This window comes from Tenebrio molitor, chromosome 5 (genome assembly GCF_963966145.1).
Source record: "Tenebrio molitor chromosome 5, icTenMoli1.1, whole genome shotgun sequence".
Lineage (NCBI taxonomy): Eukaryota > Metazoa > Arthropoda > Insecta > Coleoptera > Tenebrionidae > Tenebrio > Tenebrio molitor.
In genome coordinates, this window is record NC_091050.1 from 14,709,590 (window position 1) to 14,733,208 (window position 23,619).

The 23,619-nt window shown below is 41.8% G+C and overlaps 5 protein-coding genes across 6 annotated transcripts in view; 2 read left to right on the top strand and 3 right to left on the bottom strand.

The window, feature by feature from the left end:
- Positions 1–12,042, bottom strand: part of LOC138131156 (larval cuticle protein 1-like) — a 21,565-nt gene extending 9,523 nt beyond the window's left edge. The window contains exon 1 of the mRNA XM_069047988.1: positions 11,903–12,042. The gene's annotated coding sequence lies outside the window, so the exon portion shown is untranslated. The remainder of the gene's footprint in view (positions 1–11,902) is intronic.
- On the bottom strand, positions 1,310–10,974 carry LOC138131164 (cuticle protein 19-like). Of its 2 annotated transcripts, none has more exons than XM_069048002.1 (3): positions 9,904–10,974; positions 1,750–8,487; positions 1,310–1,696 (listed from the first exon to the last, which is right to left on the bottom strand). In XM_069048002.1, the coding sequence occupies exons 2-3, from the start codon at positions 1,768–1,770 to the stop codon at positions 1,355–1,357; spliced, it is 363 nt and encodes a 120-aa protein (XP_068904103.1). In that variant the 5' UTR covers positions 1,771–8,487; positions 9,904–10,974; the 3' UTR covers positions 1,310–1,354. The 2 variants fall into 2 exon arrangements, with proteins under 2 accessions (XP_068904103.1, XP_068904102.1); XM_069048001.1 differs by having other exon boundaries at positions 8,564–10,683.
- On the top strand, positions 11,925–21,578 carry sfl (N-deacetylase and N-sulfotransferase sfl). Its single transcript, XM_069047919.1, has 9 exons — positions 11,925–12,127; positions 17,281–17,475; positions 17,599–17,851; positions 17,901–18,066; positions 18,271–18,904; positions 19,522–19,684; positions 19,739–19,921; positions 19,971–20,191; positions 20,244–21,578. The coding sequence occupies exons 1-9, from the start codon at positions 11,925–11,927 to the stop codon at positions 20,926–20,928; spliced, it is 2,703 nt and encodes a 900-aa protein (XP_068904020.1). The 3' UTR covers positions 20,929–21,578.
- A 47-nt stretch (positions 21,579–21,625) lies between these two features.
- Alg2 (alpha-1,3/1,6-mannosyltransferase Alg2) lies at positions 21,626–22,965 on the top strand. The gene has a single exon (XM_069047939.1). It carries the CDS (start codon positions 21,674–21,676, stop codon positions 22,934–22,936), a length of 1,263 nt encoding a protein of 420 aa, XP_068904040.1. The 5' UTR covers positions 21,626–21,673; the 3' UTR covers positions 22,937–22,965.
- LOC138131165 (protein FAM32A) lies at positions 22,893–23,383 on the bottom strand. Its single transcript, XM_069048003.1, has 2 exons — positions 23,131–23,383; positions 22,893–23,078 (listed from the first exon to the last, which is right to left on the bottom strand). Exons 1-2 carry the CDS (start codon positions 23,341–23,343, stop codon positions 22,956–22,958), a joined length of 336 nt encoding a protein of 111 aa, XP_068904104.1. The 5' UTR covers positions 23,344–23,383; the 3' UTR covers positions 22,893–22,955.
- Positions 23,384–23,619: the final 236 nt, after the last annotated feature.

Below are 23,619 nucleotides of genomic sequence, written 5' to 3' on the forward strand. Positions count from 1 at the left end.
CATCCAGAACTACTTTGTTTTGTGCGATAATTCAAGCCACCCAGTTTAAATGACATTTTATACGAAATACAATTTAATTTAAGACCCGACAAACACTTCAACTCTGTTGCGACAAATTAAAATCCAAATCATGCAACCGTAAAAGTTTAATACACGTCTGCTTACTCTGGTTTGTATGCAGAAACCTATTTGTCCGTTCTCGCGTAGTAATCCCTCATGGAAAATTTACAAAGTTATGTGTATATTTATACCGAATATTCGGACCGGTCTTTGATCTTCAGCGATTCTCATCAACAATTAAATTCGTTGTGGAATTTGCCAAAAAAATATTTGTTTATTTAGTTTCGTTATTTATTTATGGTTCCTCTCGAGCATTTACGCTTAAATAATAGTTATTTATGCAACATGTGTGTACGCCACAACTTTTTTAGAAGTGGGAAGCATACGCGCGCGAGCGTTTAATCCCGCGCGTGCAAAATAGCTTTGTACACAAGTTGCATACATCATTTTTGCAACATCATCCCCGGTTAATGAAGAGCCGTCAAATCGGGAAAGTATTCGTCGTCGTCGTCAATTTTTACCGCAGCTACACCGTGGGCCCCGCAATTAGGCCAAATTTGCCGCCTCCTAAAAACTCGGCTGGTTGGCCCGAGCGGCGCCGCTAATAAATCCGCAGTGCTGCGCCATCCGCCATTCTAAGTAGAGCGCTCGCTCCTAAGATGTAGATTACCGATATCGACTTTTCGATGACGGCGGAACATCCGCGCGCAAATATATTATTGTGTTTGGTATTTCGCCGTCCTCTCGATTTTCCCGGGGCCGCACACGCCGCCGGAAATCGCGCGTGAAAGGGATAAACGTTAGTCAACGGCGCCGTTCAGATAACGGAAAATTAAGTGAAAAAGAAAAGCGATGCCAGCACACACACATAAAGTTTCTCCGCGATCTGGTGGACGCGGACGTAAACCGCCGTGCTTATGCATCACTTCCTGCCCTCGTGAATCAAGCGCGGGGCTATAAAACGTGCAACAAACTCGCCTTGCGTAATTCGCTCTTGTCCACGAGAAGTCGAGGGGCAGCCGCCGGAAGCGACGGGATTTGTGCAGATGTGCGAATTTTAAACGCGGTTTGAGGACGTTTCCGGCGAACGTTGTGCTTCGGCTTATTGATCTTGGGCTTGTTTGCTTGACGAGCCAAGTTAATTTCTTCGCGTTGACAGCTACACATGTGGGGGCTTGAGTACACTCCACCACGCTCACCGTACACTCTTTCCAGATGCTGCAAAAACTACCAAATAAGAACTACTCCAAACGTTCTATATTTTTATTAACACAACGAAATCACAAATGCAGTCTCACGGGTTGACGTATCGAATCGTGGCCCTAAACCCATTGTTCGCGTCAGCTGTGTACTTGACGATCCTCAAGACGCCATCAGCTTGCAACACTTTATACTCTCCTACCACTTCGTCTCCATCTCTCGTCTCTCTGTGTGTCTGTGCGTTTCCAGTCTCTGGATCCTGGACTCCGTACGAGTACAGATAGTCAGGTTTGGCCACGTAGTCCAAAGAGTTAAACTGCTGGTTCTGGTAGTGTCCAGGAACTACAACTTGATGAATTTCGCCACTCACAGGACCTCTAAATTTCTGGAAGGAGAAGCTTTCGTCGTCTGCACGGACCAAATAAGCGCCCAACGTCTGGAAATTTGGCAAACATTAATTTCACTCACGTTGCTACCATTAGAACTTACAAGAATCAACAGCACCCTCATCGTGACAACTCTACCAACGAACTGGAGCCAGTTTGGTGGTGGAGTTGGTTAAATGTACCCAAAATTGTGCAATTTTGATGGTCTGTGAGTTTCATAGATGGATGTTTTTGTGAAATGTTGCGGCTTTGCTAATGTGACAAGTGACGTTATCTAATGGTCGATGTAGATGGTGAATGAGTGATTTAATGGGTCAGTTGTGGTTTTACGTGAGTTCTTGTAACTCTCCTAGACCGTAAAGCATTTATGTATTGGATAAAGAGTGTTACATTACATGGTAATGATTGTGGAAAATTTGCCACAACAGTCTAATTATCTAATTTGAACTCGTCACCCCCACAAACTTGTCGAAGTTAAAAACACCAATTTCCGACATTTTTTTTCTTCTGAGCTTGCCTCATCACTTTTGTCGCCACAAATTGAAAGAAACTGTGACGATCTGTGACCCCCTAAACACGCATTTACGCCAGATAAAAGTTTTGACAGTTTGGACGTTTGTTGACGTTTAAGTGACAAACATTAGGTTACTTTGATTTCTTTGCATAACGCTGGTGCTCCAGATTGTTCGCAACTCACTTACATAAAGTCTCCGTTTTTGGTCGAATTATTTTATTTACCAACCGCAGTTCCCGCTTGGAAATTTCTCGTACGCCGCTTCGTCGATTAAATAATACAAATCGAGCGACGGCAACTCCCTGGAATATAAATCTGGAAGCGCCGCACATTATTGAATTACAATCGATCCGGAAGCCGGTAAATCGTTTCTTCGATAAATGGTCATTGTCTGAAGAGGCGCCAGTCGTTGTCTCCGCCGCTCCTCCTCCAAATGATCTTCGATCGCGAAGAAGTGTGCCGCGATCTTTGACGGATGCATCAGGGGCGCCAACCCAAGGCCGCCGACTTCAATCACCGCGAGACGAGTTTTTGAGCTAATTGAAAGAAGTACGTCGAAACGCCGCCCCATCCGCGTACGCCTTAATCGACTCCGAGATAATTCCGCTTCCATTTGCGTCACAGACATTGACTCAAGTTGCAAAGAACCACTTGTCATTTGCAACAGCATTTTTGTGGCATTAGTCATTTGAAATTACTTCAAAACTGTAGTTATATGGAAAATATTCAATCCAAACTATGATTTTCTGGTCCCGTTCTGCCTTTATTTCTTTGCAACTTGAGTCCACATTAGGTTACTGTGGGTGGTGCACTGGTGCAACAGTTGCAAGAGTTTTGCCCAAGTGTAGAGTATCACCATGCACCATGCCCCACGTTTGTATTCTAAACTGCTCCTGACCGAACTACAGGCGATGAATATCACAGCAAGACTTACGCTTAATCACTATTGTGAATGATCTTTAGTTGTTTTTTTAATGTACAGCTGGTTGCAAAAAAAACGGAAACTGTCAGAATAAAATTGACACATTTTTACAATTTTTGCATAGTGTGAAACCTTCTTATGAGAGATAGGTTAGAATTAACGTCAAAATTCAATGACACTGTTTTAAATTATTTAATAAGTATTGTCAAGTAGACAGTTAATTGACAAATAAACAAAATCAAATTTACATTAGGAAAATTTTCGTTTCCCGATTTTTTTGCAACCAGCTGTAAATAAACGTATTTTTTAATTTATGAAATTGTATTTATTATAAGTCAAGTTGATCATAATGATGAATGCTTGCGTGTCAAAGTCCGATTTTCAGTGATTTTACTGGTGCTGCAATACGGGGCAAAGGCCGGGTGTTGCAGTTGATTGCAAAAAAAACCGGGAACTGTCAGAATAAAATTGACACATTTTTACAATTTTCTCATAGTGTGAAACCTTCTTACGAGAGATAGGTTAGAATTAACGTCAAAATTCAATGGCATTTTTAAAAATTATTTGATAGGTATTGTCAAGTAGACAGTTAATTAACAAATGGCCAAAACCAAATTTACATTAGGAAAATTTTCGTTTCCCATTTTTTTTGCAACCAACTGTACACCAAATTGTGTCATTACGGGCCTGTCACTGCCACTTGATCTAGGGGAAAACGATTTAGTAACCAAAGATTGGCACTATTGGGAGTACAAATCCGGTGCTCGCCAGAGTTAGTCCATAGACAGTTAGTCAAAGGTAATAAACAATAATCTTCGAGTCTTACATAAGTAATAATTTATTTATCTTGATAAGTGTCGCAATATTTGGCCTGCCGGGATTGCCTCATACCGACCTACGGTAATGTTGTACAGTTGCGGCCAAATAAAAGCGACCACTAAATTGACATTTTATGTCATCTTTATAAATTTTGGTAATTCAGGTTTTTAAAATGAAAGTCTCTCTGGCAACCAGATACCCATACCTGTGGCACAACATATCAGTGACGGATGATGTCAATTTGAAAAATAGTTTTTTATGTTATCTCCTAGGAGATGATTTTTCAGGTGATTTAATATTTAATTCAGATTTACATTAGAAAAAATTGCTGCCCAGTTTTATTTGGCCGCAACTGTACCTAGTTTACGTCGCCCAAACTGTGCTACTGTGCATCGCTTCGCGCACCGTGCTAAATGTGTACAACGTTGCCAGACTTATTTATTTGTATCGAATAAGAGAAAATTCACAATTAAGATCACGTGACGGACATTTAATTATACAATTATACTCTGTGCAGGAGCCCGTTTACCACCCATTGTTTCTAAACAAAGTTAAAAAAGCACCAAACACAAACTAAACCAGAGAAACAGATCAATTAACAAACGTATTGGAATCGTACACATCCAACTAAAAGATATCAACATCTGGCAACAATGCAGAGCATTTCTCCATCATCTACCCAAAGAGTATAGGATAGAGGGGAAGCATAAATATAATAAAGTCAAATACAAGTGTAGGTGACGACCTCTGGTGTTTGTAGCTAGTAACTATTCAGTTCGACGGCTGCTGAGGAGAAGCGGGGAACGGGAGGAACAGTTTATTCCACGGCCTCCTAGATTCATAAGAGACTCGTCTCTTATTCGGCCAGCCGCATTCGTAGTTCTAAGCATTATTTTTGTTTTATAGGGTGCGCCACTATATGGGGCTTATGTGTTGTACTGGTTGCCTGCCTTGCAGGAAATTATAGTTTTATAAACTCCATCCATTTTCAATATACATTACTGTTAGGGAATTTTCTTTTTTTGTATTGCAATGAAAGTGTTTTATTTTTTCTAATACTGAACATTCAAAGCAGACGTTTTGAATTTGTCAAAAAATTTGACACTGTCAGATTATAATTATTGAAAAAAATACGATTAAGTAGCGTAGGCCACAGGCAGAGTTATAAAGAGAAAATGCCTCACTTTGGAGACAAAACAAAGTGTTCACCGGTGTTTTAAAAACATTTGGGAAGTACAGTCGCGAGCAATAAGTTTTGGTCGTCAAGGTCATTGTTTGACGCAATCAAAAATGCTCCATTGTAAAACAGTCGTAAATATCATAACCTATCATTATGTTGTATGACATTAATTGTCATTTTTTTCTCAATTTTTTGACACTTTGTTGACATGGGCATAATTAGGCAGGGATTTTTTTTTAATCTGTGACAATCTAACCAAATTTTGAAGTGACATTGACGACCAAAATTTATTGCTCGCGACAGTAAATGGCCCAAATTTGGGGAGGATGCCAGTTTACCGAATGGTTGGGGAGATTTTTGCCGTAAGTTGATAAATCCACTTTTAATTTAAATTGATCTATGTACGTTTAAAAAATGAAATTTTATCCTGGACGAAAAAAACCTCGAGCGTAATTCCATGAGATAATTTAATGAATAATAAAAAATAATAGGTAGGTAATTATGAAAAATTGAATTGGCCATTTTGCACTTCAATTTATTACAAGCTGTGTCAATGTATAAGATTGTTGGCTCGTTATCATAAGTTTATAACAACAAACAATAATCAGGTTCGAAAAAGTTTGCCATGGAAGTTTAAGCACATTTTATCCAGATGCAAAGTAGGGCTAACTTTATCCGATGTCAAAGTGACAAATGCATCGCGGCTTATGGGATTTTTTATACATGAATTAAATTATCGTTAATAAATTTTTTGACAAGTTGAAGTCTTTCATTGATTGATAAAAAACAAACTGAAACGGTTTTCACTCGAATTATTTAATCGTAGTTTTCACGATTTGCGATTTCCCATATTTCCATCTCGAGGTTGTTTTCTTTGTCTTGCTATAGAATACTTTGAGACGAATTGTATGTTAAATTGTCGATACTTTACGTAAAATACTGTATAATGCATTATTGATGTGGCGTTTTTCCAATACTCTCCATGCCTTAAATATATTGAAAACGTTTTGTTGGATGACACAGAAACGAGCAAATTTAGTCGCGATTTGGAACTGGAGCCAAGCAATTTCGCGACGAAACAGATCACCAATCAAGATATTCACTTTACGAGCGATGCGAAGCGTTGGGAGTTGTCGAAAATATCGAAATTATGAACGGAAACTTTCAACTTCAAATAGATGTAATCAAAAAAATCGCTGGTGCCCGTGTGGCGTGGCGATCGCTGACGTCTCTCGGACGTTGACGGTTTTCCAATTGACTGTTTAAAAAAAAACCGTTTCTGGATCTAACTTCACGATCCAGCTTTTTAAAAGTATGTAATAAAAAAGCATCACACGAAAATATTCTTTTGTAAATTCCACCACAAGGGTTAGAATGTACCAAAGACTGCAGAAAACAGCAACACAAAAAGTGATTTTTCTCTGGTAAACAAGAAATCGGATTGCTTCGGAGTTTGCGTCTGAAAACTTTTCTAGTGCCCCTGGTAAGTATAAATATACAACACAAAGAGTTTATTTCATAGATATAAAGAGGAATAATGATAATTAGCACTTTTTGGAACGATCTTATAACGTTAAAAACACAAACGAGTCATAAAATGTCGTGATTTGTTATCTAATCTCTCACGACAAACTCATTTACAGGGTAAGATCAAAACATTTTCGCCCCAAATAAAAAACACCCATTTGTGTTTCTTTTTTTCTCACACAGCCCAATTAATATGTCTGTTTAGACGCAATCAGTTTTAGAGGATCTAAACCCTTCCTTTTGTTCCTGTTCGAAACATCCAGAACTACTTTGCTTTGCGCGATAATTCAAGCCACCCAGTTTAAATGACATTTTATACGAAACACAATTTAATTTAAGACACGACAAACACTTCAACTCTGTTGCGACAAATTAAAATCCAAATCATGCAACCGTAAAAGTTTAATACACGTCTGCTTACTCTGGTTTGTATGCAGAAACCTATTTGTCCGTAGTAATCCCTCATGGAAAATTTACAAAGTTATGTGTATATTTATACCGAATATTCGGACCGGTCTTTGATCTTCAGCGATGCTCATCAACAATTAAATTCGTTGTGGAATTTGCCGAAAAAATATTTGTTTATTTAGTTTAGTTATTTATTTATGGTTCCTCTCGAGCGTTTACTCTTCAATAATGGTTATTTATGCAACATGTGTGTACGCCACAACTTTTTTAGAAGTGGGAAGTATACACGCGCGAGCGTTTAATCCCGCGCGTGCAAAATAGCTTTGTACACAAGTTGCATACATCATTTTTGCAACATCATCCTCGGGTAATGAAGAGCCGTCAAATCGGGAAAGTATTCGTCGTCGTCGTCCATTTTTACCGCAGCTACACCGTGGGCCTCGCAATTAGGCCAAATTTGCCGCCTCCTAAAAACTCGGCTGGTCGGCCCGAGCGGCGCCGCTAATAAATCCGCAGCGCTGCGCTGCGCCATCCGCCATAAAAACGAAATTCCCAAGAGAGCGTTCGCTCCTAAGCAGATGTAGATTACCGATATCGACTTTTCCATGACGGCGGAACATCCGCGCGCAAATATATTATTGTGTTAGGTATTTCGCCGTCCTCTCGATTTTCCCGGAGCCGCACACGCCGCCGGAAATCGCGCGTGAAAGGGATAAACGTTAGTCAGCGGCGCCGTTCAGATAACGGAAAATTAAGTGAAAAAGAAAAGCGATGCCAGCACACATACATAAAGTTTCTCCGCGATCTGGTGGACGCGGACGTAAACCGCCGTGCTTATGCATCACTTCCTGCCCTCGTGAATCAAGCGCGGGGCTATAAAACGTGCAACAAACTCGCCTTGCGTAATTCGTTCTTGTCCACGAGAAGTCAACGGGCGGCCGCCGGAAGCGATGGGATTTGTACAGATGTGCGAATTTTAAACGCGGTTTGGGGGCGTTTTCGGCGAACGTTGTATTTCGCCTTATTGATCTTGGGCTTGTTTGCTTGACGAGCCAAGTTAATTTCTTCGGGTTGACAGCTACACACGTGGGGGCTCGAGTACAGTCTTTCCAGCCGCTGCAAAAACTACCAAATAAGAACTACTCCAAACGTTATATATTTTTATTAACACAACGAAATCACAAATGCAGTCTCACGGGTTGACGTATCGAATCGTGGCCCTAGACCCATTCTTCGCGTCAGCTGTGTACTTGACGATCCTCAAGACGCCATCAGCTTGCAACACTTTATACTCTCCTACCACTTCGTCTCCATCCTTCGTCTCTCTATGGGTCTGCGCGTTTCCAGTCTCTGGATCCTGGACTCCGTACGAGTACAGATAGTCAGGTTTGGCCACGTAGTCCAAAGAGTTCTGGTAGTGTCCAAGAACTACAACTTGATGAATTTCGCCACTCACAGGACCTCTAAATTTCTGGAAGGAGAAGCTTTCGTCGTCTGCACGAACCAAACAGGCTCCCAACGTTTGGAAATTTACCATTAGCACTTACAAGAATCAACAGCATCCTCATCGTGACAACTCTACCAACGAATTGGAGCCAGTTTGGTGGTGGAGTTGGTTAAATGTACCCAAAATTGTGCAATTTTGATGGTCTGTGAGTTTCTTGGATGGATGTTTTCGTGAAATATTGCGGCTTTGCTAATGTGACAAGTGAACTTATCTAATGGTCGATGTAGATGGTGAGTGAGTGATTTAATGGGTCAGTTGCGGTTTTACGTGAGTTCTTGTAACTCTCCTAGACCGTAAAGCATTTATTGGATAAAGAGTGTTACATTACATGGTAATGATTGTGGAAAATTTGCCACAACAGTCTAATTATCTAATTTGAACTCATCCCCACAAACCTGTCGAGGTTAAAAACACCAATTTCCGACATTTTTTTTCTTCTGAGCTTGCCTCATCACTTTTGTCGCCACAAATTGAAAGAAATTGTGAGGATCTGTGACCCCCAAAACACGCATTTACGCCAGATAAAAGTTTTGACAGTTTGGACGTTTGTTGACGTTTAAGTGACAGACATTAGGTTGCTTTGATTTCTTTGCATAACGCTGGTGCTCCAGATTGTTCGCAACTCACTTACATAAAGTCTCCGTTTTTGGTCGAATTATTTTATTTACCAACCGCAGTTCCCGCTTGGAAATTTCTCGTACGCTCATACGTTAAATAATACGAATCGAGCGGCGGCAGCTCACTGGAATATAAATCTGGAAGCGCCGCAAACACTATTGAATCACAATCGATCCGGAAGCCGGTAAATCGTTTCTTCAATAAATGGTCATCGCCTGAAGAGGCGCCGGTCGTTGCCTCCGCCGCTTCCTCCTCCGAACGCGAAGAAGTGTGCCGCGATCTTTGACGGATGCATCAGGGGCGCCAACCCAAGGCCGCCGACTTCAATCACCGCGAGACGAGTTTTTGCGCTAATTGAAAGAAGTGCGTCGAAACGCGGCCCCATCCAAGTCAGCCTTAATCGACTCCCGAGATAATTCCGCTTCCATTTGCGTCACAGACATACGTGCAGCGATCATGCAAATGGCATGTAAACAGGCCGTTACGAGCGGAACAAAGGCGGCGGTGCATCTCGAGAGGGGGCCCGAGGGTGCGACAGCTAACGAGGGGATGAAAAATATGATTTGGGGGTGCGTGAGGCACGGGGCGGCTCACCTGCACTCAGACGGTCTTCAAACTTGCCCAATTAAACTAAAACTAACACAACCGGACTCACCGATGACTGGAATTGGCAGAATGGGGCGAATTGGGTTAAAAGTTAGCGCGGTTTATGGTCACAATGGAGGAGTTGGGCTGTGTGCACAGGGATAGACGTTACATTACCTTTCTGGGTGAGGGTTCTGGTCATCGGTTGACTGGAGAGTTGGCCAAGTTGAAATTAAAGGGGATGCCAACACAATGAAAATTAAGGGACTAAAATTAATCAAGTGTTTAAAATGACATTTAAAAAAAAATCTGGACGCTAAAATTTTTGGGACATTCAAAGTAGCTCGTCCTTAATTTTTTTCGTAAACAAACCGATAAAACGTGGTATCTTTCCGATACTCCGTAAAAATTAATGTAAACGAAAAGTCCTATCATTTGTTCTTTCGCAGAATGTCAAATCTTTTTCATCTTTTCGACGAAACAACTATACTTATGTACCTACCTACACACCTGAGGATTAAGCAAACAAACATTTTCAAGAGATTACGGTATTTTTCAACAGTTGGGAGTGTTGGGACCCATCCACTCGCTCTACCTGTCCAATTAGTTCTTGAGTTTTCTTCCTGATGCTTGGTCAAAAGCAGAAAACATTAATTGTGATAACGGTCTTTTCACGATCACGATCAAAATTATTCCTGTCAGGTGACATCACCTTTTGCAGACGACAATGTTGATTATTAGTCATTACTGGCGACTCCGGAAGTAAAGTACCTTATTTTGCATTTCGTTACTATTATCTTAATTAATTATTATGCTTGATTTTTTGGAAACTGGATCCGGATCAATTTGACAAGATGTCAAACTCCCACATGTTAAACAGGAAACTGTAAACATTTCCACATAAAAGCGGCCAAAATCCAATAAAATCTGAGTGTAAATAGCGGTTAATTGCCCAAAATGATTGATAAAAAATATGCGAAACCACTTCCGGTTGACGAGTCCCAAGGCCGCGTCCAATCACTGCTGGTCTAAATTCGGAGAAATGACCGTTTGACCCTTTGCCACGTGTTCCCACAGTTGAAATTATTTTTAATGAAAACGACAATTACCCAATCTCGACAAATAGAAAGATAAAACGAACAAACAAACCTATGTCAACAAACACCGTTTGTGTAAATACGTCTGATTAAATTAACAACCGCGACATACCTGAAGTGGTCAACCGGTGTAGTGGTGTGAGTCTGCACGCCCCTCGACTTTCGATTTTGAACCGGTGCAGAGGTGCGGAAGACCGACATTACTCCGGTGCCCACTTTTCATTACAACAAATAATTGTTATTGGTAAATTGGGGCATTTGTCGGCTTAACAGCGCAAATAGCGGAACGAGTTCCAACTTATTATGTTAATAAATTATTTTTAATGTAGTGCGTCTGTACAATTTTATTATTGTCCGATGCGCCTTTCCCATCGTCCCGAACAGCAACGAAGTTAGTCGTGTTCGGCACGTCCTGCGGTTAGGTGCGCGTTCAGGGAGCTAACTTCACGCATCAAGATCCTTCACTCGTCAGTGTGATGTAAAATGTGAATTGTGAAATAAATAGGTAATTGCACGTTTTTGGTCACGTTGGGGACGGTGTAGTCAGTCGAGGGGATCACGTGGGGGCTGCGGGAGAGCGAGCCCCGCCGGATGGAATCGTCCGAATTGGAGGTTATATTGATATGAATGTGGATGTCAGCCAGCCATTCATTTCAATTTATTTGCATTTCACGTTGGAACAGGCGTCGAATTTGTGATCGTCTGTATCGCTAACGATGCATTGTTGTCTTTGTTGAACGTGGCCGAGAGTCAGATGCAGCGGTGTTGTTGTTTCAGGAGCCGAAGACACGAAGGGGGAGTGATGTATTTACGATGCGAGGCACAAGTTAAAAGTGATCATGTCGATAGTGAAGTGCACCGGAAAAATGGCAAGAGTACATGTGCGGTGTAACCTGGAAATCTGGAAGCACAGCAAATGGAGGACTATTGACAAACTGAGATAATAAACAACCAAATTTTAAGTTATACCTAATTCACCGCAACTATCTCGAATTAAACATTCCACGTTGATTAGCTCTAGTGCCATATTTATAATTTTCGTTAGTCGATTCCGCAACCAAAGCCTCACTAGCACATACCTCATATGTTAACAAGTCGGTGATGGGAGAAGACGGCAGACCTCTTCTGGGGGTCCCGAAGATTCGAATCGTGCACAAGGTCCTGCGCCGCTTTCGCAAGCGCAGCCACTGCGTCTACAAAGCGTCCACCCTCAAGAAATGCGTGGTGGCCATCATCTTCGTCAGCATCCTCCTCATCATCTTCTACTCGCAGCACATCGGTCACTCGTCCTCTTATCTCTCGGGGTGAGTCACACGACCGACCAAATCAAAGACGAGCGCTATCGCCGAATTCAAAGAACACGTTATTTTTCGCATGTGACGCAACCGCTCCAAATCGTAAATCTCGGCCTGCATCGATGTCATGAACGAATGACGCGCGTTAAACGAATAAGTTGGGGCATTTTTCGCAGATTTTCCGAACGAATCGAGCACAATCGAGGGCCATGAACCTATGAGCCAGCTCGCAAACACAAATCGTAATCGCGACAACGACAACTTGGTGATTTTACGCCTCTCAAAACAGCGATTAAAGCGAGGGTAATAATTACAGGCCCACCGAAAACAAACACCGCATGGGACCGTCGGGAAACGCCGACAATCTGTTACACAGTCGCGATTTTCTGTTGACACGAATACTTAATGAGCCGTCGTGAAAGGAGATATCGCTCCTGTGAAAAAACATCGAATCCAACGAGCGTGGAATATTTTTGCGGATATTTCTGGATTCGGGGTGAGCGCACCGGTGATGGTCAGCAGATTTTTTCCGTGTTTTCAAAATCGTACAGCCGAAAACTTGTTGATTCGACCTTTCCTAGAGTATTTTTAGACGAATCTCGGCGAGACAAAGCGCGAAGAAATCGGTACGTTTCGATACCGACAAGACCAGGAACAAGTGCTTCGTTTGTTTACGACGGCATTACATCGGTGGCCTCGTATAATTCATAGTAAAACTAAACTTATTGATTGTTCCTGCTGGACTAAAGCCGCGTTTACGCCCTGTTATTGTTGGTTAAAGCGCGGTTTACACTGCGCGCGAGGTGCGTATCGGTAATGGATCGGGTGCCAGCGGTTTAGAGTGCAGTCCGCCGAAAAAAACATCTCAATTTAATATGTCGCACGAGTTATAATAATTTACATAACGTAGGTACCGTAAAAATTGCAATAAGCAACGAGTCGGCATTTGCTAAAGGTTTTTTCGATTTGTGAGTCGTAAAAGTTCACCGATGCCCTTGAAATGTCAAACATAAATTAATTTTTTTATGCTTTATTAACTGTGGTAAACGTAAACAATAGTATAGTTCGATTAGAACAATCAAACACTCGGGAATAAAAACTTTGTTTGACTATTTACCAAGGTTTGATATTTAAAAAAGTAAATTGAAATTTAATTTTTCTTGTTTCGCCGAAAAGTGAACTTCCAGTTTTTAAGCGTTTGCGAGTTTGTTGTGAATGTCACATTTGCGATATTAAAAAAATAAATAAAATATTCATGAGGTTGGATTTAATGCAAATAGTTTTGTGTTTATGTAAAACAAGTAGTTTTCAGTTCGTTAAATGTGAAATCCCTTTGACATTGACTGTTAATTCCACTCCGCAGATATACATTAATCAACATTTTATTAGTTCCAATATTCTGTTGATTTGCCACAAATGGTCCAATAAGTGTCAACATGAAGAATGTAATTGATTTATAATTTCGGTTTTATGCAATTGGGTCGAATATGAAATTAATTGCGTTTTTTTAACGTCTCGAACCGTATTCAAATTATTATTTTCAATTTGTTCGAGCGAAATGATAAGAAGCTTAGTTGGGGATTTGTTGTTCCTTTTTTTTGCCATTTTAACAGTGATACATTATTTTTTTGTAAGTCGTTATTAAACAACGGAAGATTTTCAATGAAGGAATTATTTTTTCTCGAACATAAGTCCTCTCATAAAATAGTTTCAGAAAGTGTTGTTTAAATCACACTGTAAAATGCAAAAGCCAATCTTTTAATTTAACATTTTATCAGGGACGAAGAACAAAGTTGATTTTCATTTCCCCAACGTAAAATTGTTTTTTATAACGTCTCTGAAAGTATTAATAAAATTATTATTTGCAATTTGCGTAAGCGAAGTGATAAGAAGCTTTGTTGAGGATTTGTTATTCCTTTTTTCCATTGTAACAGCGATAAATCATATTTAATCGTATTTCGGTATTGAACAATAGAAGATTAGTTTAATTTTTAGTTCTAATATCTTCAAACAGTAAGTTTACTAATTGGGAGGGCAAATCCTCAATTGAGTGAGTGAATTACAAATTTCCGGAAGAATTTTCGAGCTCACGAACAGTTGTTCGGCTCCGGAAGCAAGCACGAGTCGCAGACGAGCGCTTTATTTCCGTACAACAGCAAAAGAATGAGTGCAAAATGAGGAAAGATTTACAGAAACTAATTCACACGCGCGTGGGAGATTCGACAAGAAAATCGCACGCCAACACCAAAGAATTCCAAGAAGAGGTGTATTTAAATAAAATACGTAAATGTCAAACGAGCAACATTCGAGTTCTCGCAGTAACAGTGATCAAAAAATGTTATAAACTACAGAAAAAAAAAGTGATTTATTAATTTTAGAAATTGCCAAACATTTCCGGAGATGTTTGTTGTCGTTGCCATGATAATGGGACCAAATGGAAGCTTTCTATTGGATGTTTACCCCAGACGCGCGATTTTCAAAATTTTCGAAATTAAAAAAAAATTCGGACTGTTGTGTCAATTCAAAAAAGCCGAAGCGAACTTTTTAATGATTTTTGTTTGTTTTGTACACAAAGTAGAAAAGTGGCCAAATTACTTTCTTTCACATGTCGAACTGTAGACCATAGAAAAAAGAAAATCTGAGAAAATTTAATATTTTATAAAGAACAAATATTTTGATTTCTCAAACGTGAAATATTTTCTTCCAACATTTTAAGTGTTATGGGCAGAATACCTGTCGGGCATAAAAAGGAAATTTTATATCTTTCTATTTTTCCATCTATTCGAGTGAAATTATAAACAGGTTAGTCAAGAATTCATTCTTTCTTTCCTTGTCACAAGGATAAATTATTCTTGGTCGTGTTTAAGTATCGAACTATGATGGGATCCAATTAAGAAAGTGTTTTTTTTTAAGCGAAAACAAATCGATTCATAAAATAATTTCAGGAAAATAAGTGAAATAATTATTTTCTACTGTATAAATTTCGACGCTTTTGTTGTGTAATCAAAATGAACAAAACCCATCCAAGTACAGCTGAATTTAAAAAAACGGGAAATTAAATTTTTCCTAATGTAAATTTGGTTTTAAATATTTGCCAATTAATTGTCTACTTGACAGTACCTATGAAATAATTTTTAAAAATGTCATTGAATTATTTATTTATAAACTGACATACCGTTAAATAATTCTAACCTATTTTTCAAACTATGACAAAAATGGAAAAAAACGTGTAATTTTTTTTGACATTTCCCGGTTTTTTTTTAAATTCAGCTGTATGATCCATTACGGAAAAATAAAATAAAAACGTTGCAATTTACATTTCAAAAACAATCAATCAGCACAATAAATATGTAGTAGTTTTTTGTTCGACACTGTCAGAATTTGAGAATTTTCTCCTGCGTGAACGGATTTTGGTAAATGTCACAACTTGTCAAAACGAAACAAAACTCGTGGACCTTTAAAACCCTCGTTTCACTCGAGTTTTAAACTGGCCCACTCATGCCAAAAAAAGCCCAATTTACACACGAACGAGTTGAATTTTTTTGTTCGACGAGCCCCTTAAAGGCTCCAAATCGCTTAAAATCTTTAAAATTAGCTTGACGTTTCGTTTTGTGGCGTTTATCAAAATCCGTTCACACAGGAGAAAATTCTCAATTATAATTTAGCTTTTGTCTACATTTATTTGCTTAAAACTGGTACAGTGTTTACTTTTTATATTGCTTCAGGGATTTTTCTAATCCAGACATTTTGAAAGAGTTGGAAAATATTTACTCTTTTAAGTAAGTAGAAAAACCTTTACTTTCCTCATCAGCCCTTTGCTATGAATGATGGAGTATTATCTAAAAATTTCCGTGAAAAAAAAAACAAATGTATCTAGGAGATAGCGTTGACAAAGGAATCGTACAAAAATATGTTTCAAGATGTGATATTATCTTTTCGATTGATTTTGGAAATATTGACGCTCTTCAATTGTTCACCGTGTATATCAGTGTTGTTTCGTTTAAAATTAGAAAGTCGGGTTTATTTCTGTCGAAACCAAAATGACCAAAGTATATTTAAACATTATCAAAACACAAGGTCAATACGTAATAAAAAATTGACATGGAAGGGTCAAAATCGTATCAATCTTTTTAATGGTGTTACATAAACGGTTCACCGGGTGTGAACGGATTTAAAAATATCATAATCGTCGATGAATGGGCAGGAAAAAATGATGTATTTCATGTTTCATAACCGAGATAAGATAACTTGGAAGAATCACCGCTAAATAGCAACCTTTTATATCTGACAATGGAAAATCACAGTCGCGGTTCGACACAAATACACCAGCACGATTAACAATTTTTTTCTAATGGTATTTTCTTAAAGCTAGGATTTCGAAAACGTGTTTCTAAATAAAATTCTTTTCGTAAATTCCCAAAGTTGGTTGTTTGAAATAAGTAAACGAAGACGGAAGAATTTTAAATGCGGTTTTCACAAACTTGTTTTTAAAATGGCCGCCAAAATGTATCAAAAACTATCGGGTGTTCATTTAAATTTCTGGTCAAAGTTGGCGTTGAAAAGTCGATTGTGAACGCACCACTGGTGTAAAAACACAAACAACGCAAAAGCTGAGCTAGATTTAAACAGCTGATGCGTTCACAATCGACTTTTCAACGCCAACTTTGACCGGGAATTTATATGAATACTCGATACTTTATTGATTGATTTATTCGTTTCTTTTTTCTTATTTTGAGATGATCGGAACTCCTGAAACATGGCGGCCTGATAAGTCACAACAAGCTCAAGTATAATTTGATTTGTTTGAAAGTATTGGTTTATGTGAAGATATTAATAAAGCGGTACGCGATAAGAGGGACGGTGAAAAAGTTTACAGTTAAAGAATCGTCCCCAAATGGATAAAATATCCGATTCTGGATTAGAATAGTGCGTTAAAAACAAGCAACAACATGTTCGCACCGTCGCGTCAAAAACGCATCTCTTCCGGAGAGGATCGACGTCGACGGCAATCTGTTGAACCCAGATAAGCACGCATCAGGACCGAGCCCCGGGGTTAAGCGAGCAAAGCCGCCTTGATCCGCGCCCACGGAATTGTTCACTCTCTCGTGGCGACGCCGTTTTTCGCCCAACCGACGAAATAGACTCAATCGCAACGTTTCCAGTTTCATACAAAGAAGCAACCGCCCCGAGCCGAACATACGATGCGGCGTCATGAACGGCCCCCGAATACCGCAGAACCACGACCACAAAACCGAAGCGAGACTGAGAAGCTACCCCAAAGTTCTCGTTTTCGTCGAAACGATGTACTCGAAGCTGGGCCGGGACATCGCCGAGCTGCTCGTCCACACCAGGATCAAGTAACGAGCGATGCCGGGGGCCGCGGCCGAACCACAACGATTTTTGGGCGTCAATCGAGACTGCTCCGGTTCGGCCGCGGCCGCACCGCTTTCGGGGAAGTCCCGCTATAGCTGGTCTTTCAGGTATAAAGTGGAAGTGGCCGGGAAGAGCCTCCCGGTGCTGACCAACCTGGACAAGGGCCGCTACGGCGTGATCGTCTTCGAGAACTTCAACAAGTACCTGCAGATGGACAAGTGGAACCGGGAGCTGTTGGACAAGTACTGCCGCGAGTATTTCGTCGGGATGATAGGATTTATAACGCCGGAAGAGGAGACCCTGGTCGGGTCGCAGCTCAAAGGATTTCCGCTGTTCATACACACCAACCTGAAACTGAAGGTGAAGGTGAGTCGCACCGGTGAGATTCTGTACAAATGCGAATTTGCAGGATGCCGCTTTGAACGCGGCCTCGCAAATCCTGCGCCTGACGAGGGCGGGGGAGACTGCCTGGGGGGACCTGCCTGGAAACGACTGGACAGTTTTCCAGGCCAACCATTCCACCTACGAGCCCCTGGAGTGGGCCCACAGGAACGACGACTACCAACCCACAGAAAGTAATTCCGGAATCTGTCAATCAGTGCGACATTTCGACAGTTTTCTCCGAAACTCCCGATGTTTATTTTTTTTATCACAACAAAATGTGCAAATGTTTGCCGAGCCGCGATAGTGGTTTGTTTGATTTCTCGACTCGTCAAAACAGTCGAAACGTCTCTCCTCTTCTATTTGTATTTCTCGCCCCAACCGCCCCCTTGTCGCAGGCAACGTCCGCACGCCGCTCCCCACCGTGATCCAGGACCACGGCCTCTTCGACAACATCCAGCGCGTCATCTTCGGCTCGGGCCTCAAGTTCTGGCTGCACCGCCTCCTCTTCCTCGACTCCCTCAGCTACCTGAGCCACGGCCAGCTGTCCCTCTCGCTCGACAGGATGTTCCTGGTGGACATCGACGACATCTTCGTCGGAGACATCGGCACGAGGCTGCGGCCCGAAGACGTGAGGGCGCTGATAGCGACCCAGGCCCGCATCCAGGCGATGATTCCGCGCTTCAAGTTCAACCTGGGGTTCTCGGGGAAGTACTTCCACCACGGCAACGGCGAGGAGGACAAGGGCGACGACCTCATCCTCGAGAACATCGACAAGTTCATGTGGTTCTCGCACATGTGGAACCATCAGCAGCCCCACTTGTACGACAACCTGACCGTGTTGATGGACGACATGATGTTGAACAAGAATTTCGCCAAGATGAAGGGGATTCCGGTCGATTCGGGCTATTCGGTGGCGCCGCACCACTCCGGTGTCTATCCGGTGCACGAGTTGCTCTACACGGCGTGGAAGAAGGTCTGGAACATCAGGGTCACCTCCACGGAGGAGTATCCGCACTTGAGGCCGGCCAGGTGCAAATCTCGACTGTCACACCGGTTTATAATGGATGTAATTGTCAATTTATGCTCAAACCGCAAAACTTCAACCATAACAATTTCGTACGTTCGTGTAGTAGGCACTAATGTGTTAACTTCCGTCAGTAAAGTTCACAGATAATTATTTTTTTTCCAATCGCGAGCCACTAGCGGCGCACTAAGTTGGCGAGAAAAAAAAATCCCCAACTGGAAACTAGGTTGGCAACAAAAAGCACTAACAGTATTTTTGACATTTTATAATCATTTCTGTGTTTGCTTCTTTTTTCTGTTTTAAATTTATTCGAAAATAATAAGTGATAGACAAAATCAATTTACATAATAAATATTGATATTGGGCAATCTTTACATAATAGTTAACAGTGCAGTGATCAAAATCCAGATTTATGTAGGCGTGTGTAATTGTTACAAATGATGGAGAAACAACACTTTCAATTTTTGCGTCCATTTCAGGACGTAAAAATGACCAACAAAAACTAACGTAAGATACGAAAATGCGCATGCGTTCGACGACAAAACATTGCAGATACCATCCTACGTTAACATCCAATATGAACTGGCGTTTAGAGTCCCGGGATTAGTTTGTTTTGTCGTAGATTGAGACGTGGCTTCATCCACAAGAACATCATGGTTTTGCCGAGACAAACCTGTGGGTTGTTCACACACACGATGCTCATAGACAAGTATCCAGGTGGAAGGGAGAAGTTGGATGAATCTATACAGGGAGGAGAACTCTTTCAAACAATAGTATACAACCCTGTAGGTGTCGGTGGTAGATGGTCAAAGAAAGATCGATTAATTGTCAATTTTCAGATCAATATTTTTATGACGCACATGTCAAACTACGGGAACGATAGGTTAGGTTTATACACTTTTGAATCTGTAATCAAGTTCATACAATGTTGGACCAATATTAAGCTTAGTTCAGCGCCACCTCTCCAACTAGCCGAGACTTACTTCAAGCTGTACCCGGGTGAGACCGACCCGGTGTGGGGGGTGAGTTGTTGTTGGGTGTCTCGATAACTGTGTGACCCGGCTGTTGTAGAATCCCTGCGACGACAGCAGACACCAAAAGATCTGGTCCAGGAACAAATCGTGCGACTCTCTTCCGAAATTTCTGGTGATCGGACCGCAGAAGACCGGCACGACGGCTCTCTACACTTTCCTCTCTCTGCATCCAGCCATAGCCAGCAACTTGCCGAGTCCGGACACGTTCGAGGAGATCCAGTTCTTCAACGCCCACAACTACCTCCGGGGACTGGACTGGTGAGTGGCGAGGAGCGCGAGTGGGAGAGGAAACGCTGTCTGTCTGTCGCAGGTACATGAACTTCTTCCCGGTGGACGCCAACTCCTCCGCCCACTTCTACTTCGAGAAGAGCGCGACGTACTTCGACGGCGAGCTGGTGCCGAAGCGGGTGCACGCGCTCCTGCCCCACGCCAAGCTGGTCACGATTCTGATCTCGCCGGCGAAGCGCGCCTACTCCTGGTACCAGCACACCAAGGCCCACGGCGACATCATCGCCAACAACTACAGCTTCCACCAGGTGATAACGGCGAGCGACACGGCGCCCAAGCCGCTGCGGGACCTGCGAAATCGGTGCCTTAACCCGGGGAAGTACGCCCAGCATCTGGAGCGCTGGTTGACGTTCTTCTCACCGCAGTCGTTGCACATCATCGACGGCGAGGAGCTCAAGTCGAACCCGGTCGAAGTGATGAACGAGATGCAGAAGTTCCTCAAGATCACGCCGTTCTTCAACTACACCGACCACTTGAGGTTCGACCCGAAGAAGGGGTTCTACTGTCAGGTGGTCAGCGGGGATCACACCAAGTGTCTGGGCAGGAGCAAGGGCCGACAGTACCCGCCGATGGAGGAGAAGTCGCTCAAGCTGCTTCAGAGATACTACCTCAGTCACAACACGGCGCTGGTCAAGCTAATGAAGAGGATAGGCTTGAGGAACATACCTGATTGGTTGAAAGATGACTTGTCCGACTCGTCGGCTTAGGTTTCGGTACTTAGGTGTGATATTTTAATAGAACAATCTTGCTGATAATAATAAATTGATTATTTAATGTAATGAAATGACATATCACGTTTGAATTTTAGGCAATACTATTCTAAAGTTGAAATCAATTAATTGCATAACCGAGATTATGCAACGACGAATAGTTTTTCGAGGCGTTGTCCATTTTTCATGTCAGTAGGAATGTTTCATATACGGTGTTAGCTAGACGATGTGCAATAGTTTTTCCTTACGTCCATGATGTGAGCTTAATAGATGTTCTAAACGAAGTATACCTGCTAGGTTAGAATTCATTCAATTCCTCTTTCAAGCATATCCATCGACTGAATGTACTGTAAGCTTCAACCGTTCTATTCCTCGTACGGGTACGCAGAATAGAGTGTGATTTCGTGTAATAATTGTGTATATATTTTTATTTATAACTAAGATTCGTGCCATTTTTGTACATATTCCATTTTTATCGATAACTGGCAGTTTATGATTGTTAGATATGTTTCATGTCTATTTTATGAGATTGATGTATATTGCATGTAATTTATAACATTTTAAAAGTCACACATTGATGTACATATTTCACGGATTGCATAGCTGTTAAAAAGACGTAAAATGACAATAAAATGATATAATATTGATTGACGTTTCTCATTTCGTAAACGCTGACATTTCCGCACTTGTTGACGATCACCGATCCGTCAAATGCGGTACGGACATAACCTCACTTTGTGAGATGCCACGACGAAAGGTGGCATTTCTCCACCCCGACCTCGGAATCGGGGGCGCCGAAAGACTAGTGTTAGATGTGGCGAGTGCTTTAGCCCAACAGGGCGACGATGTGATTTTTTTAACCAACCACTTCGACAAGAACCACACTTTCGAAGAACTCAAAAATGGGGAATTCCCCGTTCAGGTGTACGGGGACTGGTTGCCCCGCAGTGTCTTCGGAAAGTGTCAAGCCTTGTGTGCCTACTTGCGTATGATTTACCTAACTTTCACATTCCTTTTGTTCTACCGGAAAGACGTAAAGCCCCACTTGTACTTTGTAGACTTGATACCGATCGCAGTGCCTATCTTGAAAGTGTTCGGTGAAAAAGTGATCTACTACTGCCACCATCCAGACCTGCTGGCCAGTCCCCCAGGAGGCGCCTTGAAGAAACTGTACAGAAAACCGATAGACTGGCTGGAGCTCAAATCCACCAGTCGAGCCGACGTTTTATTGGTCAACAGCGACTACACCGCGACAGTTTTCCGCGAGACGTTTCCAGAAATCGAAAAACCGATACAAGTGGTGTACCCTACTGTGGCCTGTTCATTCCAAGAAGCCGCCAAAAAAATCACAAACCCAAGACTGATGAGCCAAATCGTTCCAAAGATCCCCTCGAACACCAGATGCGTGTTTTTGTCCATCAACCGCTTCCATCCGGCCAAGAAGCTGGACCTAGCCGTGCTCGCGATGGACCGTTTGAGGCAAACCTCGCCGCCTGAAGAGTGGGACGGGATTTTTTTGATCGTCGCGGGGGGTTACGACCCTCGATCGGCGACAAATGCCGAATACTTTTCCCAATTGCAGGAGCTGGTTGAAGAAAAAAATTTAGAAGGCAACGTCGCGTTCCTTCAGTCTCCCTCTGACGACATAAAAACTGAGCTTCTCTTGGCGTGCGATTGTCTGATCTACACCCCAGTCAAGGAACACTTTGGGATCGTGCCCCTCGAAGCTATGACGGTCGCGAAACCTGTCATCGCGTGCAACAGCGGGGGCCCCAGAGAAACCGTCGATCACGGCAACACGGGATATCTGTGCGAGCCCACCCCTGAGAGCATGGCGCAATTCATGTACCGGATTTTCAAGAGCGACACCAAAGAAATGGGGATCAGAGGGAAAAAGGTCTTGGAGGAGAAATTTTCGTTTGACACTTTTGCCAAAAATCTGAAAAAAATTGTAGACGGCATAAACAAAAAAAAAAATTTAATGTTGAATAATTATGTTACATAATATAGTAAATAAAATTAAACTACTTAGTCCATGAGACTTTTGGTATGTCGAAGTGCTCAGTGAGCCCATCTAAGTGTTGATTGAATTTTTCCACACGCTCCTTATGAGTCATCGACGCTTTTTCCAATATCCTTTGCGTTTGCTGAAATTTGCAATTATTAGAACAAGGAGCACACTAAAATAAATCGATTTACCATTTTTTCTTGCATCTTCTGGAAAGCTAACTCTGCCTGGGTCTTCTGCCTGGAGGATCTCGGTTCGGGAGTCCCCTCGCTCTCCACAACTTTATTTACCTGCTCCAGCAACTTCTTGTCCTTCTTTTTCTTCTTCTTTTTAACGCCATGATCGCCTTTTAATCGCAATTTTCCCGAACTAACTTGCGCGTAAGGATCGTCACCTTCCCCCATGTTTATTGTTTTGACGTTTCTTTCTACAAACGTGACGTCAAAACCAGCAATTGCCAACCTGGGGTGCGTTCAGAAATGTGCTGTGGGAATAGGTAATGGTAAGGTAATGGTACACCCAAGGATTATGACGTCATTGCCGAGATGTGCCGCGGCAACATCACATTTGTGAACGGTTTGTTGCAATTTTGTGGTACTGGTAGGAGTGGGAGTTGTTCTAGTCTATGGTTTGTGGTTATGTACTATTGCGGGCAAAAAAAGTGGGACATCAAATTTCTG

Excerpts from the sequence above, each read along its gene's own strand:
- LOC138131164 (XM_069048002.1), bottom strand. The coding sequence starts at position 1,770 with ATGAGGGTGCTGTTGATTCTT. Across the intron at positions 1,697-1,749 it reads TGAGGGTGCTGTTGATTCTT|ACGTTGGGCGCTTATTTGGT; the intron begins GTAAGTTCTAAT and ends CCAAATTTCCAG.
- sfl (XM_069047919.1), top strand. The coding sequence starts at position 11,925 with ATGGGAGAAGACGGCAGACCTCTTCTGGGGGTCCCGAAGATTCGAATC. Across the intron at positions 17,476-17,598 it reads CTCGTCCACACCAGGATCAA|GTATAAAGTGGAAGTGGCCG; the intron begins GTAACGAGCGAT and ends CTGGTCTTTCAG. Across the intron at positions 20,192-20,243 it reads TACCTCCGGGGACTGGACTG|GTACATGAACTTCTTCCCGG; the intron begins GTGAGTGGCGAG and ends TGTCTGTCGCAG.
- Alg2 (XM_069047939.1), top strand. The coding sequence starts at position 21,674 with ATGCCACGACGAAAGGTGGCATTTCTCCACCCCGACCTCGGAATCGGG.
- LOC138131165 (XM_069048003.1), bottom strand. The coding sequence starts at position 23,343 with ATGGGGGAAGGTGACGATCCTTACGCGCAAGTTAGTTCGGGAAAATTG. Across the intron at positions 23,079-23,130 it reads AGAAGATGCAAGAAAAAATG|CAAACGCAAAGGATATTGGA; the intron begins GTAAATCGATTT and ends TGCAAATTTCAG.